This window comes from Hippocampus zosterae, chromosome 4 (genome assembly GCF_025434085.1).
Source record: "Hippocampus zosterae strain Florida chromosome 4, ASM2543408v3, whole genome shotgun sequence".
NCBI classification, from domain to species: domain Eukaryota; kingdom Metazoa; phylum Chordata; class Actinopteri; order Syngnathiformes; family Syngnathidae; genus Hippocampus; species Hippocampus zosterae.
Window position 1 is genome coordinate 11,047,412 of NC_067454.1, and position 19,738 is coordinate 11,067,149.

The 19,738-nt window shown below is 40.5% G+C and overlaps 1 protein-coding gene and 1 long non-coding RNA gene across 2 annotated transcripts; one reads left to right on the forward strand and one right to left on the reverse strand.

The window, feature by feature from the left end:
* Positions 1 to 1,760: 1,760 nt before the first annotated feature.
* Positions 1,761 to 15,610, reverse strand: LOC127599189 (AN1-type zinc finger protein 3-like). Its single transcript, XM_052062939.1, has 6 exons — positions 15,252 to 15,610; positions 11,387 to 11,427; positions 9,976 to 10,170; positions 8,077 to 8,142; positions 5,728 to 5,964; positions 1,761 to 2,954 (listed from the first exon to the last, which is right to left on the reverse strand). Exons 1-6 carry the CDS (start codon positions 15,332 to 15,334, stop codon positions 2,800 to 2,802), a joined length of 777 nt encoding a protein of 258 aa, XP_051918899.1. The 5' UTR covers positions 15,335 to 15,610; the 3' UTR covers positions 1,761 to 2,799.
* Positions 15,504 to 18,565, forward strand: LOC127599218 (uncharacterized). Its single transcript, XR_007962030.1, has 2 exons — positions 15,504 to 15,644; positions 16,374 to 18,565. It is a non-coding gene; the product is annotated as an uncharacterized LOC127599218 (long non-coding RNA).
* The last annotated feature ends 1,173 nt before the right edge of the window (positions 18,566 to 19,738 follow it).

The following is a 19,738-nucleotide window of genomic DNA, read 5'->3' on the forward strand; positions in this document are numbered from 1 at the left end:
TTGGCTGTCAACCAGTTCAGGATGTACCGAAGACAGCAGGCATAGGCTCCAGTACACCCGCAACCCTCGTGAAGATATGCGGTTTAGAAAATGGATCTATGGATGGATGGATGCATCTCAAAGTGTCAATCAAAATGAAACCTGATTCATATTTTCCTGCTCTTGTTTTAGATCGCACGGGACCGAATGAGGTTCCCAGTGACCATCTGAAAGTAGCGTCTGATTTAATATATATGCAAGGTCAGACATCAGAGCTTAAGTTCCTTTTTATAACTACAACTATAGAATTAATTCGGCATGATGTTACCTAACCAGCTTTTTAAGTAGATGGCCACTTCCAGCAGTTTGAACCCTTTTTGGGTAAAGCAGGACTCCGGTTGCACTGGTACTGGATCTGATCCAACTCCAGCCTTGGAAGTTGCCTTTTGATCAGGTCGACATTTCCTGTTTCTGCACCCCCACTACATGAATTAATGCAGCTCGCCCCGCCAAGGCTCATTGCTGCTGTCAGAAGACTCTTTAGTTTAAATTCTCCATTAGCAAACATGGGCGCGGGCGCATATAAACATATTGGTTAAATAGATGAGAGCCCCTTTATAGCCGCTCCCTTTGTGAGCTGTAAACGCATGCTGACATCATGATAATGAATTGGCCAGGATGCAGCAGATGGCACGCAGCCATAAGACACATGCGGGGAAAACGTGTCCAAAAAGTCTAAATGCTGTTCTATGCTGAGTGCAAATTAAAGCAATCTAGCGACGCTTCAGCACAGACCTGTGATTACCCATTACTGTGTGGAGCGAGGCACAATTGTGAGGCGCAAGAGATCATCAGGTGTACCACAGGAAATTAGTTGGTCAGAAAATGATTAATTACTACAAAATATATCTCTGTGAATGTGACTCAATCCATGCTAAACAATGACTTCTCGACCGTGTTGTTTGCACTTGTGTGATAGTAATGATTTTGAGTGATGTTGACTGTGAAAATCAAACATTCTTTGCTAGAGATAACTTCTTCACCTTATTCTTCAAACGTGCGGTTGATATAAATTAATTGTGGCAAAATATGAAAGGACCTAAGAATACTACATCTATGTGTAAAGGGCAGGAAAGTAGGTATTGAAATTTTCGCCAATTGTTGGGGTGGCCATTGTGATATTTCTCACCACCACGTAGCTCCGTCTCTGCCTGTGTTCCACACACAAAACACTATATGTATCTTATGTAGTTTTCAGTAAGTAGTCCAAGAGACACGTTTTCAGATTTTTTTTTATTATTCTCATTAAAAGGAAAAAAACAGGAGGAAAGCAAAATGTAGACATGAAAAGAAAAAAATATATAATAAATTTGTAATATTTTTTTATCCCCCAAATACCATATTATAACAGAAAAACTCTACACGTAGGTGTAAGTCAACCTGAAAAGGCAAAAAATAGGTTAAATAAAAGTTTTCTTCATGGTACACAATATTCAATCTTTTTTTTTCAATTCTTCTAAAATCAACAATAAATTTCTTTCTTTTCTGAAATAGGAGGATTTATTGTTCACTGCGCCTTATCTAGTAAGAGTAAGGAGAGGCAGCAGGGAGCAAAAAAAAAAAGAAACAAATTGAATATTGTCAACATGATTAGCTGGAACTCAAAACACTGGCCAATGTCAAGGACTGATTAAGTACCTGAAGGTGGAAAAATGAAAAACCCGACAACCCTGCTCGTGAAGACCTTTAAAAATATGTCGAACTAAAAAAAAAAAAAAAAAAAAAAAAAAAAAAAAGCTGAACCACCAAGTCAAAACAGCTCAGCTTCTGTCCACATAGCGCAGAAACAAACGGCAACACGTGTATTTACAAAAGTGTCAAAATGCTCAAAATGGATGTACAATGCAGGCTGTCATCAAACACCCAAACATGCGTATACATGATGTGAAGGTTAAAAAAATAATAAACAAAAATGAAGGGAAATGTCACCGCTGTCCAATGAAAACCATGCATTTTCAAATATTTCGATTTATTTAGTCACCCCACCCCCTTTGCCTTAAAAACAAAAAACTGATGCATGATTTTCATTGGACACCAACACGTTAAGTCTTGATCAGTCAAAAAAAAAAAAACACAAATCAAAGATGACTGCATGACTAAATATTCAGCCGAATGGCGTTTGAGTTAAACTCAAGAGTTGCAGATTGGGTGTCCTGCCAAGACCAAAATCCTTGATGAAAATGCAGAGAGAGGAGCTTGGAGGGAAGAGGCATCCATATCCTGAGGTGGATAATAACCAGCTTGGTAACGATTATTCGAGGTGGCGAAGACACTGGGTCCCATGGTTTTATGTCTTGCAGTTGTGGATAATTTCTTGTTGAGGTACGGAGACTAAAAACTCGCATTGTCTCCTTCATCATCGTATTTTCTTTTCTTTGAGGTATCATCATTAACTGGCTTCCTGGACAAACCTTGGAATCAAGCGTGCTTGTCTTCTTAATGCTTCTGCTCATTTGTTAGTCCACTCACACGTGTAAAGTCGGGGAAAGGGAAGGAAAAAAAAAAAAGAATTGAAAAGTCCCAAAGTCCTTTTGCTCTCTCTGGTTCTCATTGGTGAATTGGAGTTGTGTTTAGCAGCAGGGAAACAATCAAGCTGACAGAAGCACAAAAAGTCTGGGATGAGTGCGGATAAATGGGATTTAAAGAGAGCGAGCATCCTTTTCAATGAATAGGCTGTACAAAAAAAGAAAAGAGAGAGGGGAAAAAAAAGCAATCCCTGCAAGGGCTTTTGTGTCGAGATTCTCTCTTGGGGGGCGGTGCTCATGAGCACTCCTCTCCAATGCGCTGGCAGGAGCGGCCCACTTTGCGGTCCAGTTTGACCATTTTGAGGACGGCCTCCTGGCGCCCGCTGCCCAGGTGATCAAAAAGACAGTCGTGTTGCTCCGGGAGCCGATGGAGCATACAGAAGACATAACCTGCACATGGGAGGAGGAACACTGTTTAGATCATTTGTACGAGTGGTACTGAGAGATTCATGGATCAAACATTTGGAGTGAAATTTATTCAGCAACACGACTAGAGAACAGCAAGGTCTGCTAAAATAACTGGACATGTGAAGTCAACATTTCTGAAACGATCAAATTAAGTTCACAGTGAAAGATTATTGTTCATTTATGCAATCATGTGAAAAGAATGTTGTTGTTTTTTAAATCACAGTTTCATTGTGTTTATAATTTAACAATTCCAGTGGTTTGCATGTATTTATTTTGGAATGCTGATGGGATGCGCATGAAATGATACTAAAGCACGACCGGCGCTGTGTAGATGTGCTGTGTAGCATTGAATAGCAAGACTGAGAAACACTGGGCTGCGTCGCTCATGTCACCCACTGCGGTAGTTGGAAATGGAGACACAGCTTGGAGTGACTTATGCTGCATCAGCTAGCGAGCAACTGTCTTCAACTGTCTATAGCTGTCGCTACACACGTTGCGGAGTTGATTTAAAGTCAGTAATGATCGCCTCCGTAGTGGAAAAACACACGCGCACACAAATACAGACACAGACACAGACAGACACACACAAAGACACACACACACACACACACACACACACAGAGTACGGTTGATGGCAGCCTGCTAAATCTCCCGACGTACCGGCAAATGTAGTTTTGTTTGATCTCATGGAATATGATTGGTGTTCCAGCTGTAAGGTTGCAAGGGTGATTCAAATTTCGGATCTCATGAACACCAGCTGCAGAACCCTGCCCGTTCAGCAGCATGCTTTGGAGGCTCTACTGTATCCTAACATTTTCGGTTTGGACAAAGTCTATATGAACACACGAGCTCGAGCACTGGTCGTCGCTTTTGGAGTTTTGCCATGCGTAACAAATCTTATTAGTTGTCATATTCTTAAATCCATTCATTAATACACATAATAACACTGCTGGCATTCAATGAGTAGTGATTAAAAAGCCCAGTTTGACAGCTGCTTGATATGCAATTAAAAACACTGTGATTGCACACGGCACCAATGGAGTGGAAGGGAGATCGTTACGTAACATTAAAAGCCTCTCAAAGGAGATAGATGTGGAATCTTTCCCCGAGCCAAACAGCAACAGAATTACTGTATGCACTGTAATACTTGCCATCAAAACATGATCATTTATAAAGCAGATCAGCTGAACCTTTTGAACGTCCCCAATCTCACGCGTGAGCGCATCGACATTCATAATGTGAAGAATCCAGCAGAAACTGTAATTACCTGAATGGTCAGAAATCACTCTAATAGCATCATTTCAAAGTAAACAAGAGACAATTAGGGATGGATGTCCCATGCACCCCCCTACCCCCCAAAAAAGAAGTGAGCCCATTTCTAATTAAAAAAATGACTTCAGGGGTTTAAACAAATGGTCTTTACAGCAACGAAGCACCGTGACTTTCTAAGTATGTTCATTTGTATGCAGTGAAGCGCTGTGACTATTTAAGCATGTTCATTTGTATGCAAACAAGTTGATTAGCAAGCACGGTTATTGGTTTAAACCGCATTAGTATTCCTTGTAATTGGCTTAGGTGTTTGTTCAAAGTGAAACATACAGGCTATCTACAGCACCCGCGCACTGACCCTCATTTCAGCACCAGCAACGACTACGCCTGAAGGGAAAAACATCTGACATTTTCCTCACCAGTTGTGTCTATGGTGCGCTAACTCCTCCCCAATGGACTGAAGTCACAATCTGGTTGGTGAAACAATAAAATATGCCATATGCCAACAAAGAGCCATTGAACAAATTAAATTAGACCTCAGAGGGGTGAATCAACTGAAATGTATTCTCCAAAGGAATATTAATGATGTTTTGTGTGACAAGAGCAACTTTAGAGGCGGCACTTACTCTAAATTGTATTAACAATGGATGAAGGTACATCAGCCCTACTGCTCTGGGGTTGCATCTTTACATTATCAGCAAATACGCATTTATGACACTCAAAGAAGAGCATCAATTTATGGTTAAACAACACTGTATATTATACTACACTAGCTGGTTCGCCGCCCTCCGGGCGGCTCATCAGCTAGTTCCTGCGGAAGGCTGGTAAGGTGGTGGTTCGCCGCCCTCCGGGCGGCTCATCAGCTAGTTCCTGCGGAAGGCTGGTAAGGTGGGCCTTCGGCCCACAAAAGTGTTGTTGCTTGCTTCAACTTTTTGTTCATCTTCATTGCTTATTGCGAAAATAAAGAGATGTTTAGCTCTACTAAATAACTAACAATTTCATTGCAATGCTTGTGGGTAGACAACATTTTTTCGCTAAGATGCCCGCGCGATCGTAGTGAGCCACTGCCTGAGCGGCACAGTGGCGGCGCGCAGTGGCGGCGCGCAGTGGCGGCGCGCAGTGGCGGCGCGCAGTGGCGGCGCGCAGTGGCGGCGCGGGGCGGTGAAGTAGGTACGTTTTGAAAAGGGACAGACCGCGTGCGGGACGACGCGCAATATATATATAAGATTACATTGTAATCAAATAGCTTTACTACCAGACTTTGAATAGGATTTTCTACTAGATATCTGTATTTGATTGTAATTTATCCTTAACCCGATAAATATTTTTTTCCTATTTTGAATAGGTAAAAAAAAAAAAAATCTATAATGATTGCTCAGGCTGTTCAATCATAATTAAAGCAGTTGCATGTGCATTTCAGTTCACATACTTCTACATGTCAATTGAGTATTCTGAATGTGTGTTCCTGCGGTTTGTTTTGTCGTACCACAGCGACAGGAGCCCAGCTCTTGTTGCACAAGCTCCAGTTTGGTTTGGCAGCGATGGCAACGCTTGCGGCTCCGCTGTTTGGAGCCGCCGCGAGACGACGCAGAGGATGACGATGACGCAGAACAAGATGACGACGACGACGATGATGATGATGATGACGACGACTCCTCAGGCCCGGGCATTTCACCCACTCTCGCTCGCTTCTCAGGAGAACTGTCACTTTCTGACTCAGAGACTGCAGACACACAAAAATAGAACATGAACACAAACAATGAGAAAAATACGTACACACAATTAAGTAAAAATCTATTATATACGCTATATAATTACAAAATACTATGTATACTTAGAGTTAAAACTTTCACCTTTTCCACTGTCTGTGTATTGGTCACGAATAATGAATGAGTTGGAAAAGAGTTCAAAGATAAAATTATTCGTATTTCCCCAAATGGTAGCCTCAGCTCTTTTAGACGCCACACCCCAATTAACCGCCCGTTCTATCATCCATTTAAATAACACAAAATAATGATGAATAGTAACCACAACATGAATCTGTGCTGAGAAGACGGTTTTAAGAGAAAGTGTATGCAGTGCAAGCGGCTTAACATTTCACCATTGATCCAAAAAGAATTACATTCGCAGAGTATCTTAACGGAGGACGGAAACAGAACGTTGGCGAGAAGTTGAACAGCTTCAGCAGAGGATTTATTCCATGCAGGACAAACACATTTGTAACAAAAAGTCTCGTCCTAGGGCCATTACAGAATTGTGGTTTTTACATGCTCTGACAAAATTTTGTAAAATAATGTCAATTTTTTTTCTTCATTAAAAATATTGTTTGCTATGTTTTGTTTGTGCTATTCTGCAATGACTTGGCTGACCACGCATGTTTTGTTTGTTTTGTTTTTTTTGGACGGGGGGGGGGGGTTGCCCCAAAATTTTTATTCTGTCAGGTTGGGTACATTTAGGAACACAGCTGTACACCCAAATATTGTATGGTATATTTGATATAATACACAACAACAACAGTCTTGCACAGTGTTTTGAGTCTTGGTCTAGTCAAAAAAGCATGGGCGGACACAGGAACAACATCTACCTGCAGCCATTTTAACCGGTCAGCAAGACTTTTCCTCATCAATCCTGCTGACTTTTTCTCTTGCCGGGCCGAATGCAGATCAGCACTCAATAAATCTCTGGGAACTAGGCCAAGTTGAGCTGCCAGATTCTGCCGCTCCGCACCATCAATAAGAGTGTGTGAACATCCGAGTGCACCAGTGAGTGTGTGCGTGTGTGCATGTTGTTAGCACATGACCGCTCTCCTCCCCTGGCTTTCATCTGTCCGAGCAAAACTCCATCCAGGCAAATTAAAAGCAACTCAAACGTGTGTGAAGTACAAGAAAGGGGAAATCATTTTGAGAATTAATTTATGGAATATCAAATTTTCATTCTAATGTTAAATGTGTACAAGTGGGTTAAAAGTTCAGTATATACAGTCGAATGACATTTGAGTGCACTCGCTGTAACAAATAATGGGCTGCACCTGGGCTCCCCCTACAGTAGAGAAAAGTAATTTCCTTTTACTCACTCAAAAGTTGACCTCCGCTCAACTCTAAAGAGTATTGGACTCCACCATTATTAACTCATTCGGTGACAGCCAATTCTGGACCAAGTCTGAAAAGACGTTTAAAATCGTCTTTGGGAGTGAATGAGTTAAATTAGGCACTCTAGCAGGGGAGCCATGGTTGTCATGGTAATGCCAGAAATGCCATTCAACTTCTTCAAGCCAAACATGGAATAAATCCTCTTCTAAAGTACGCTACCTTGATGGCTTTGAAGACTGATATTTGAAGGTGGGATAAACTGCTTTCATGAGGTGAGAAGTAAGTTGCCTCAGTTACATGTTTTAAAGGGTACGATGTGGAATGCCGAGTTCTGTTGTATGTCTATATAGAAATACATGTGTTATATATGCATTACATTACTTACAGGTGCAAGCAAAATAAAAGAAGTCTAATGTTTCTGGTGTCACTTGTAGCAGATTGATAATTCTAGAATAATTTATTGATGTTTATTATGTTTATTGTGTATGGTAAATCGCTCCATGTACAGCACTTTGTATGCAGCGATGGCTGTTTGAAAGTGCTCTATAAATACTGTTGACTTGACTAGAATAATTTATACAAAATTTTGAATAGTTTCTTGCCCAAATATAACATGAGGCTAGAAAACTATTCACCTGAGCAATAGTGCTGCCTGTAAGTCTGCAAAACTAAATTATCCATTTCAGACATGTGCCTTGCTCGAAATGCAGTGGGGTGAGATGTTTTGCAGTCTAGCAGAGACGTACCTGATTCAAAGGAGCGTTTTGTAGGAGTGGAGAGTGAGCTGAAGGCTGTGTCTGTGCTGCATACTTCTGCAAAGAGATGTGGTGCAATAAGACTGGGAAGAGATGCGTGACAATGACTAAATGCTGTTTACTGCCATAGAAGGTTCATTCTCACCGACAGACTAATAGTGTATTGAATATTCTTGCAGAAGGCATCAGAATCATAAATAATTCAACAAAAAAATACTATAAATATTGAGGAGAGCAGAAAGGCCCATGCATATATGCAAATACAAAAAGAGGAGAGACGAGAACTGAAAAGTATTAAACTGGATCATGTGCTGGGTTACCTTAACCGTTAGTTATATTAAATCCCAACATAAATTAACATGACATGGGTGGTTCTCAGGAAGTGTGGTCCAAAAGGATGGTCAAACACTGACCCACTTCGAGAGTCATCATTTTCTTCCCTTTACAATCAATCACCAGGTTTCACCGCTTGCAATGTTGCAGACATACTGCAGGGATAAAATAAACAACTTCACTGAGATTTGTGTGTTGTTTGTGTGCGAGTGATTTTTGAGTGGTGAAAAATAGCCCTCGCAGCCACTTCCTCTTGGTGACATGACAACAAACCCATACAATTAAGAGACCATGACCCCCTTAATATGCATCAGCTTCAAAACAGCTGTTACCAAGAAAGTGGCAGAATGTCGATACAAAAGCATACCGTTAATCGAGTCCCTAGTCTTGTTACTTCTTTGTTTCCTCAAGTTGGCACTCACGATCTACTACTGTAACTTATTGCATACTTTCAGCTGAACAATTTTAGGAAGTTGAACCTGAAGATCAATGGGTTCATTGCAAAATAAGCTATTAACCCTACTTTAAAATGTTTTTCCCCATTATTATCCTACAATGACCATGTAAGATACAAATCAAGGGTGGGGTCCTTTTCATTGGTCATGCATGTTCAATAAAATAGATTGATACATTTTTTTTCAGGCTATGTGCACGCACTATTTCGCGCTAGTGTATTCTTGAGTACGGCTCAAATCAGAGACAATGGAGGACCACGACATTTAACAATCTCTTGCGAACAAAAGGGTTGAGTGAACTATACTTTTTCAGAGCATGCAGCAGGAACACTTGCTTGAAACTATATATCATTTTGACCTGGTGAACAAGTTTATTTTGGGGCACTCGTGTTACACTGTTCGACCATACTTTCTGAGAACCACCCATATTATGTATATCTTGTGGTAGGCAAAGCCCGGCTCAATGCAAAAAAAAAAAAAAGCCCAAAACTTAAGACATAGCATACCGCTGTACTTTAGCTGTAAAATGCCTCCCCCCGTACGTCGTGAAAATATCAATGCTGGAAAAACTTTTTGGATAGACTTTTCATTTGTATGATTGCACTTTAGCTATAAAAGTACAGAGTACAATTCTATTGAGGGGTTTTCATATACATACTTGGTTAAGTATATGACTGCAAATTATTAGAACTGTGAGAAGGAAGTAGAGTGGAAATATTTACAGCTCCAAATGTCCTTTTTGTAGCCTTTTTGTCATCTCATCCTGGACGGGTCTTAGCAAATGCCCTTGCCACCGGTCAGCGGTGACGGATGTCTCGGCAATTGCAGATGTCCTCTTTAAGCCCTCACACTGAATAGATAACTCTGAGCTTTCAACCACACTGCAAGTGCCATGGAGGACAAATATAGTTTGGAGAGCTGCGACTTTTTCTTGCATTCTTCTACAAAAAAGTTTCCATGGACAAAAAAACTATGTGATTTATATGTGGTCACTTTGGTCATTATGATTTTTTTTCATACAACCATTTCATGTACATTTCTCGAGACCTCCATGATTCTTTTTTACCCATCAAATATACACCAATATGTTCTCCTAACGTACCGTCCTGAGCAGGTAGAGAGGTCACTGCTGCATCTCCTGGCAAAGGATCCTCTGAGGGGTCTGACATGGCTATGAAGGACTGACTGATGCCTTTAGTTGTTTCACTGCAGAACACGTCTGCTTGACTGCTACTGTTGCTACAGCTGGGAGTTGAAGAGGCTTTTGAGGCACCATCTGGCTGTTTCTTCTGAATGTCTGGGAAGGAAAATACTTCATATTAGAGTCAATATCAATATAAAGTGTCCGTAGCGTCCTCGTCAGAATCATGGCCATATGAAATTGTGGCAGAATCATGAATAAAGACTCATTATAAGTGTGAAACATTAATACTCGTGCACAGATAGACAGAGAGACTGACAGACACCAATAAGTGTCTTAAAATGTATTTCCTTCATTTTATTACTTTTTTAAAATTGTATTGGATAGAGGTGACTTTGGCACCCCCTACAAAATCATTTGGTCACAGCAGTGCGTGTAATATGTGGTTAAATGACACTCAATCGAAAAGTAACTGCATATGTGTTTACTGTCATTGTTCATAGAATCAATAGTGCACAAACGAGCAATGAAATAAACCAAAAAGACCACTGTTGGCTTGTTAGCCAAATGCATGGTTGCGCTGCTAGCACTAGCAATACTTGGCTATTATCAGTGCGAGTGTGCATTGCTGCACTTCATTAATAAATGAAAAGGAGTTGCGTGTGCCTATGAACAGACAGAACACATGCAAACAGGACTGAAACAGTCGCACTGAACCATTTAAACCAGGGGTGTCAAGCTAATTTTTGTCGCGGTGATTGTTGAGAGAACAGTGGGGATTGGTTGAGAAAACAGTCGGTAATGGAAGCCAAGTGATTCTGGCAGAGCAGCAGAATAAAAGATTATATTCTCCAAGAGTGTCTTTATTTAATGTAAACCAGAACATTACGCTTTTTTCTGCAGTAGAAGCAGGCAACTTTTCCTTGAAATCCCCCAGATGTTGCTGTGTCACGATCATCCTTGCACAGATAGATGGCGCCATTTCATAAAACAAAACCATCAAGCCCCATGTAAGAGTGGATTTTGAATTCTCTCGGAGCTGCTTGATTCCAATGGTCTTCCGCGTCACTTATAGCTTGCAGTTTAAACTGTGCTTTGTAAGCGTGTCTCTGAAGTCACACAACAGCATTCACAGATTTTTGGGACTCGATGTTTATACAGTACATTCGCATTATTAGGCGCCCCGTCCATTTTTGAGAAAATTTGAGATGAAAGATTTATGTGCATCTTGCAGTTGTGAATTTTCACTACCATGCGGCATACATTCCTCCCCCAAAAAGCATATCCAGCGACTTTCTTTGAACAGCCAACAGTTTGGGAAAACTTACAGCAGAGAAGACTAAACCGAAAATAGAACAAAAGAATAACTAACCTGCAAAACATTTGGAGCATAGGTTCATCGTTTTGCTGGACCTGGGGAAAAAATAAAACAGAGCAGAAAAAAAACATTTTCTATAAAAAATGTCTCGTTCAAAACTGCTTTTTTTTATTTGCACGTGATAAATAATGGTTGACAAAGGGGAAGGCTATCTACAAGTCTTCAACCATGATCTACAGTCCCAGGCTGAGAATGACTTACTTATTTGGGATTCATGTACAAACAAAAACATCAATAGCTTGACTCCAGAAGCTGATTTTCCCCCGTTTGTACTTCGGTATAGAATTTCTTTCTATTAAATGAACACCACTGCCCTCACGACTCTTTGATCAAAAGTCTGAATGGCTCACTGAAGCTTTGCTGATTTCAGCGACAAGTGACAACTCAGACACAACAGCTGATCCTGGCTCTCTGCTGAGAGATAACTCATTTCCTCTCCAACCTCCCTCCTTACCATCTGTGCACCAAGCATGACGGTCAGTCACATTTTATTTATACGCAGCACACCTTTCGGACCATTTCAGAAAAAGGGATCGGCTGTGGAAAATCCAACGTCTGTCTGTCACCCTTGTGATTGGTATGACACAGAAAAGAAGTGTAGATGAAAAAGCAACCTTATCATTGGGGCCATAAAATGGAGGACACAAATGCAATATTATTTGCAAAATGGCAAATGCGTTCCCAATCTGTTCTCAGCAAATGACCAGTTGATATACTGCTGACGACGATACTAAGAAAGGATAGCAAGGATTAGGATCTTTAGATCAAAACCACAGGTGAACTGCTAAAGTCGCACATACTTGGGGCTGAATATTTTAGAATTCCACAAATTAAGTCACGCAAAAAGTCAGAGCTTGAAAACCATTGTCATGAATGAGCTGGCATTTGGTCTGAACTTTTTATGCAGACCGAAACCCTGCTTTTGTGCTGCATATATCAAAAGACGGTGAAGCACTATTTTTCTATTAAACAAGGCTATGGCCTGACTAAATAAAGCTACTCCTTTATCTTCACCATAGTTCCTTGGTAGAGAATACATGTAGGCAAAAAAAAAAGTTTTGTTACTTCCAATTTATGTCCTTGTTACAAAAAAACCCTCTAGATTCAGTCCTTAGGTGATACAAAGGCGACATACCAAATCCTATTCAAATTTGTACACAAGTTATTGTGCTACACTAGTAGCAAATAAATATGTCCATTGTCTTGCGAAAAACAAAAATACCTTTATGAACCGATGTAATCAAATAAGATTCTCAACAAGTGGCAAAAGAAGAAGCATAAGCGGGAAGGGAATGACAACATGCTTGTTATGGTTAAGGAAGTTGGAGCACAGCACAACCAATCAGGTGCTAAGGTGGTCCACCGCTGCTACTAATGAAAATAATTGGAATAGAAAAAGACGGTTCTGTCTGAATGACAGCCCTCAAGGGCAAAAATAAATAAATACAAAAATATGGATGGTTGGAGCTTGTTACAATGGAGCTGCATTTAACAGACGCTACCAAAGTGAGCTGTTAAATTCACTGCCACGCAGTTAGGTGGTGGTCCATAAATACTGGAAGATCAACACAATTCTCATCTTTTCTGCTCTAAACACCACCACAAAGGGTTTTAAATGTAAGGAACAATGAGCCCTAACTTCAGATACCACGCTTCAAATTAACATCCAAATCAGGACACCTTTGTAGGAATTATGACAGTTTGTAGATGTGCCTCCCACTTTTTCAGGGACCAAAAGTGGTGGGACAAATTAACAATCATAAAACAAACATTCCCTTTTTAATATTTGCTTGTAAATCCTTTGCAGTAAATTACAGCCTGAAGTCTGGAAAACAGCCACTACCAGATGCAGGATTTCATCCTTAGTGATGTTCTGCCAGGCCTCTACTACAGCTGTCTTTAGTTCCTCCTTATTTTTTGGCTATTGTCCCTTCAGATTCGTCTTTGGTATGTAAAATGGATGCTTAATTCAATTCAGGAGTAATTTGGCATATAGAAAATATTTCACTTTTGTCCCTTGAAGGAAAATAAATACGTTCTTTCGCAGTATGCTTCAGGTCATTGTCCATCTGCACTGTGAAGCACCGTCCAATGAGAAGCATTTTGCTGAATATGAGCTGGAAATGTAATAATTAAGGTAGTTCCACTGGCAGCCAGAGATGCCCACGCCATGGCACTACTTCCGCCATGCTTCATTGAGGCGGTAGTACAGTCAGGTCCATGAATATTGGGACAGCAAGACAATTTAAATCTTTTTGGCGCTACACGTCAACACAATGGATTTGAAATGAAACAAATAAGGTGTGATTGAATTAGATTTCAGCTTTGAGGGTATTTACATACAATTGGTCTATGTGACTTTTGATATCCACTGTGAATAGATAGTTTGCATCGTACAATCACAAAACATAATGGATCAAGCAAACTACCGGTATGTTGATCACATAAGCATGTTCCATTGCACATACGTAAAAGTTTACACTTGTAATTGTTAGCCTCAGCAGTTTTCTGAGCAGACCACAGTAAAGAAATTACTTAAAAATAAACTCACACTGAGGATAAATAGCACAGGGTACCGGTAATGTTTTTTAGGCATTCCATTCTCTGGCTTTTGTTGAGAGGTTGATAATGTCATAATTATCACTCTTTGTATACCTTGCATAAGAGTCATTGAAGTCAAGGTTAAATTTTTGTATACCTTGCATAAGAGTTATTGAAGTCAAGGGTAAATTGAAGTTTGCCTTTGCTTTAAAATAAGTCAATATATGAATGAATAACTAAATCACTCTAGTTAGTCTTAACTTTCATGATGATGAAAACATTGTCTGGATTAACTTCAAAGTTTTAATTTCACACTCTGCAGTTGTTGTGAAAGCACAACATAGTGATGCATTAAATTGTATTGTATGGAGTAAAAAAATGACAAAGGTTTAACTTTGACAACAGGTGCTAACATAAGGTGACATTATGATTTTGATCAATAGTCCGTTTATTGACTTGTTGCATGTGACTCCTTCATAGCCCTTTTTTTAAATAAATGCTTTAAGCCACTATGAACATCTCAATATATTTGTGACTCATATATTTGCATACATTTAAATAAGTACATACCACCACCATCACTGCGGGTGGATGTTAATATGATATGCACTTGACTTAATACCAATAAAACTTTTTTTTTAACTTAAATTGTTGCAGGGTGTTTTTGTCTGCTTTTGTTTTTTAATAAAAGGTATTTTGGGACTAACTGTGCTCGTCTCTTCATCACTAATCGAATTACGGACTTACAACAGATCTTATGTTACCATAGAACTCGCCACTGTCTATAGCTTCACAAAAATATACATCTCAGTCTATTATTGGGCAAAGAAAAAGACACGTAAGAGAGAGTGTGTGTCTAAAACAAGGGGTGTACGGTATAAAATATATGTGCATGATGCATTCAAATGCTTCCAAAGGATTTTGCAGGTTCACTGTACTGGAAGACAAAACAATCGATGAAAAGAGAGCTTATTATAATAACGTTCCTAGGGAAACATACCCTCTCTAAAGTTTGTCTGTCCATGTATTTGCACTTTTACCGCGCCGTATTATTAGCCCTGTCAGACCTGTGACATTAGCTGGATTATCAGTCCTGGTATCTCGGGGAGTGAGCGATACCAACTGGAGCTAGCTCGCAGCTAAAGCTACAAAACAATGGGGAAGGGAGGGGAAGAGGGGGAGGAGGAGGAGGAGGGGGCTCATAACAAGCTCATCCCCGCTTGAGCTGCTAGCGCTAATGGCTAAGCGGCTAAGCTAACCGTCGACAGTGAAGCTAAAGAGCCAGAAATAAGACGGATAGAAAGGTTACCGGTCTTACCCCCAGAAGCCGCAGGGACAACGCGGCGGTACGACATTGACGTTACTCGGGGGCTTGCTGCCCTCGCTCCCGGTGTCCCCCATGTCGGTCTTCCGTGTTGAGGCTCTCTGTGTAGCAGGTGAATCCGGGGATGGAGCGAGGGCCTTTCAATTCGTCTATAGATCCCCCCGTCTGGTTTCACAGAAAACGCGGTGGGTGGACGAGATAATCCTTTTTTTCGAATTTCGACGGACGTGGAGCAATTTGCCGACACGAGCGGCCACAAAGTCTGGTGGATTAAAACAGCCTGAAGAGAGAGTAAAACATGGGAGCCGTCAAAGCCGATGACGGACGGAACCACCGGGGATTCCTGGGCCGATCAGCTGGAGAGAGGAACAAACCAATGACGGAAAGGTAGGGGAATTAGTACAAACGGGGCTGCCAAATGCTCTATCGGTGGCATTATTCTGGACAACGACACTGAAAGTTTAGCCAACTAAATAACGTGAACATTTTAGATACATATATAAGAGCCGGAGGATACACAACTCTCTAAGAAGGAGCGCCTGCGTTTCAGTCGACATGGTAGGTTCCATGAAAAAGTCATAAATAGGAAGCTCACAGTTTTAGAGTATTTTCGAGCTCAAGCGGGCACTAATGAGCAAAATTCTACTTCGGTTGTTTAATTGCCCGTGTTAGTTTACAATACAATAAAAACTGGGTTAATATTATTATTCTGCCAATTTCTACTCCTTTCACATTTCGCCATCAACTCAACCCGATCCAATATAAACGTATTCACTTAATTAAGGACATTCGGTTGGTCTATTTTCCACATTCACCATATTGCCACTTTTCTCAGCTCCCCTCTCCCAGAAAAAACATTATAGTTAAAGAGACCTTCAAGAAAAATGTTCCCCATCTTTGCCATTCCAAATTCAAACTGTTCAATTTATTCATGACACCCTGGTAACTATTGTCCACATTCCAAAAACTCAGACTTTCCCCAAATTGCACACTTCTTAGAGTAAATTAACAAAATATATGTCAATAGGATTAAGTTGCTTGATGTGGTCCACTTGCAGTGACACACCTTATATTATGAGGTCAACAACCTGCACTGTCCTCTCTTTTGCATTCTAGAGTCCCAACAGGTTGTATCTCTTCCTCACATGGTGGACATTTCCTTCACAGATCGGAACATTTATCGTATGTAATGTTGTTATACTGTAGTTCTGATTCTAGATAGTTCTATATAATTTTTTCCTTTTGTTACATTATACTGGTTTGTTTTCCCTCTGTCTGTCCCTTCATAAACCTATCGTATGAAAAAGGGAGATAAAGACTACAAATAGCAGTTAAGTTGATATTTATTTACAATGGTTCATAATGTATTACAATGAGTTTAGTTGTCTTATAATTTTTGTTTCATTTGTAAAAAAATGAAAATGATCCCAACAAAAAGTGAAATCCTCCCTCAGTCGGGATCGTTTAAAAAAACACAAAATCTGCCCTCAGTCCGCCACTTGATCCACGAATGTCATATTTTTAGTTTTTGTTCAACCTCAAATGTCAACACAATCTCTTGGAGCCTAAGTGGTTTCAACCAACAGGATGGCCCACAATGTTCTTTCAGTCTACTGGGAAGAACATGTGGGCTGCAGATCAACGTGAAGAGTGATCGTTGCATCCTCGTTTGGTACATGGAGATACACTAGAGGATTGGACAATAATATTTTCAGTGTTGCTACGAGCCATAATGTAGTACAGGTCCCAAAGTCTTGTTTGTTTCTCAGATTCCAAACTTTTAAGATCCCCGGAACACTCTGCTGCTTAGCTATTTTTAGTTGCTGTTTAAAATAAACAAATGGTAACGGTCAGTCAGTGCAGTACACAGCGACACATCGTTAATTATTACAATCTTCATTTTGGGTCTCTCTGTGGAAAAGTGCTTTACTGCTTTTTCGTCCTCATAGCCTGAATCTAGCCTGGGGCTTGGTGGTCCTCTAGAGACATTCTGAACATGACTTCAAAGACAGATCTCCTCCCCTTAGATACTGTACGCTCCCCTCTCTCTTCCATCACAGCAATAAACACTTGAATTAATCAAACGGGATGAAACACGGTTAGACATCTTGTTTCCCTCAAAAGTTAGTATGTGAAAATATTGTCATGGCAGTTATTCAATCAATGAAAGCTGTGGCGAGCCCCACTTAGTTTCCCCGGTTCATAAAGCAAGGTCCATTAGGACATGCTAGAAGTACTTTGGTATGAATGAACGTGAGACCCCTAACATGTTTGGGGTGAATTAGAACAGAAACTGTATGACAAAGGTATTGATAACTTACCTGTACTTGATTCTTAACTGTGCTACAATTCCCCAAACCTGGACCCAATGGAGTACTTCTGGGATGTCATCACACCACAGACCATCATGATTGATGTCCTGTCCTATGTCTGGGAGAATCATTACGCAGGGTTAAATAGATATTTTGTGCTCTTGCGATCACTCAGTTTTTGTTTTTTTAAAACAGAGCAAGCCCCATTCTTTCCCACAAGGGCAGCGTCAGTAGCCTCTACGTTTATTTCCCTTGGCTCCTATCAAAGTCCCGACTATTCCAAGAGAGGCGTCTCAAAATGTTATTCATTTTCCATGTTGACCATGAGGTGGGGTCTCTATCTTGAAGATATTTAAGGTGTTTGCTCAGAAAATAAGTCATGGCGCTAAATGTATTTTGTACAGGAGCGCATCTCTGCCCATGGAGTAAATACTGATGAGCTGGCCACACATGTATTAATCCACGTGTCAATAGATAGTGTCAATTCTGTGCCGCTAATGTGAGGGAGTGCCACTTGGAAACAAGCTCTAAATGGATTCTATAGGAAATCTATGCCAGCACGTATGTCGATAAATGAGTCTTTCCTATCTTTTAATGCCATCAGAAGATAGGCAGCCCTGCTTGTTATTGACTGGAGGACAACCCACATAACCGCTCAAGGATTCACACCGAGGGTGTTTATCAGAAAAACGGGATTACCTTGATGTCTGATAAATGTGAAAATGCCAGCGTGGGTTTAAACAAGAACACTCGGTGGATGGCAGATGTTTATTATGGATGTAAAGCCTTCAGGGATTTGCAGGCCTTTACCAAGCAAGGATTCCCATTTGGTCACCTCGGGGTTGAACACGCATGTTTTACAGCGTAACATAGGACTACACACATGGACAAAATTGTTATAAAATATAAAATAAAATACCAATGTCATGAAAATTAACAACTGAAAATCAGATGTTGATTTTGAATTGTGGATTAATTGAATTACTGTACTTTTTTTTTAAAACGGAGTAATGAAACAGTCCTGGGGGGAAAAAAAAAGATGATGCCTGTAGAAAAGATAACAGAGGTGGCCATTTTACAAAGTTTTGACGATCCGTCATTTGTCATCCATCATCCCATCCGTCATCGTTAGTCTGTTATTTTTCCAAGTCAAACCAAACTGTAATTGGCAGTTTGTCGGTCCATCATGTTATTTTAACCATGCTCCTGTCACACACTAGACCAGGGGTGGGCAATTATTTTCCCGGGTGGGCCAAATGAGAAGCAGAAAATATTGCGGAGGGCCGGGCCAAAAGTTAGAAATAGAAAATAAAGAAGATAGCACAATGTCTTTGTGTGCCAGTAATAATGGAACATTCTCCTCCACCTTCACACTCAGCACCGGTTCTCCTCAAGGATGTGTACTGAGCCCCCTGTTGTTCACGCTCTACACATTTGACTGCTCTCCGACTCTTATTAGCGGTCCAGTTTGCGGAAAGTTTTTAACATGGTAACAATCAAACCATTCTAGGAAATATTCATTTACTCGAGCCACAAGCAATTCACTCTGAGCATGGAAATTGCCAGAATCGGACTGAGTAAGAATGGCTTCCTTGTTTTTCAAAGTCTCGTAGATTTGAGTCTTTCCGACTCCAGGCATCTCCTGAATGTTTTGTACTTTGTTACCCGCTTCGTTTAATCAGATACATATCACTTTCTCTTCCATGGTCATTACTCTCTTCCTCTTTCTTCGTCTTCCCCTCCCTCCCTGTGCTCTGCAACTTGAAGTATGGTACCTGGTGTTGAAATACCTGTCATTACAAGTCCAAACGAAATGAATGCAATCAAACCTTAATTTGTGCATCAATCTTCGACGGGCCCGATTAAAAAGACCAAAGGGCCGGATCCGGCTTGCGGGCCGTAGTTTGCACTAGACAGTCTTGAATGTCAATAAAGTCACCAAGATTTAACAGAAAAACGCAACCATAAAAGTTCATATGCAAGTGAATACACTTGCAAAAAATATTAGACTCAAAGATTTTAGATTTGTGTTGTCAAGACCAAACTGGAACTTTTTGAAGCATACCAAGAAAAGAACATTGTCTCTCCTGTGAAACACAAAGGAGACTATGTTGTAGGGCTACTTTGCTACATCTGCCATAGGGTGTCTTGAGTCTGTGCAGGGTAGAT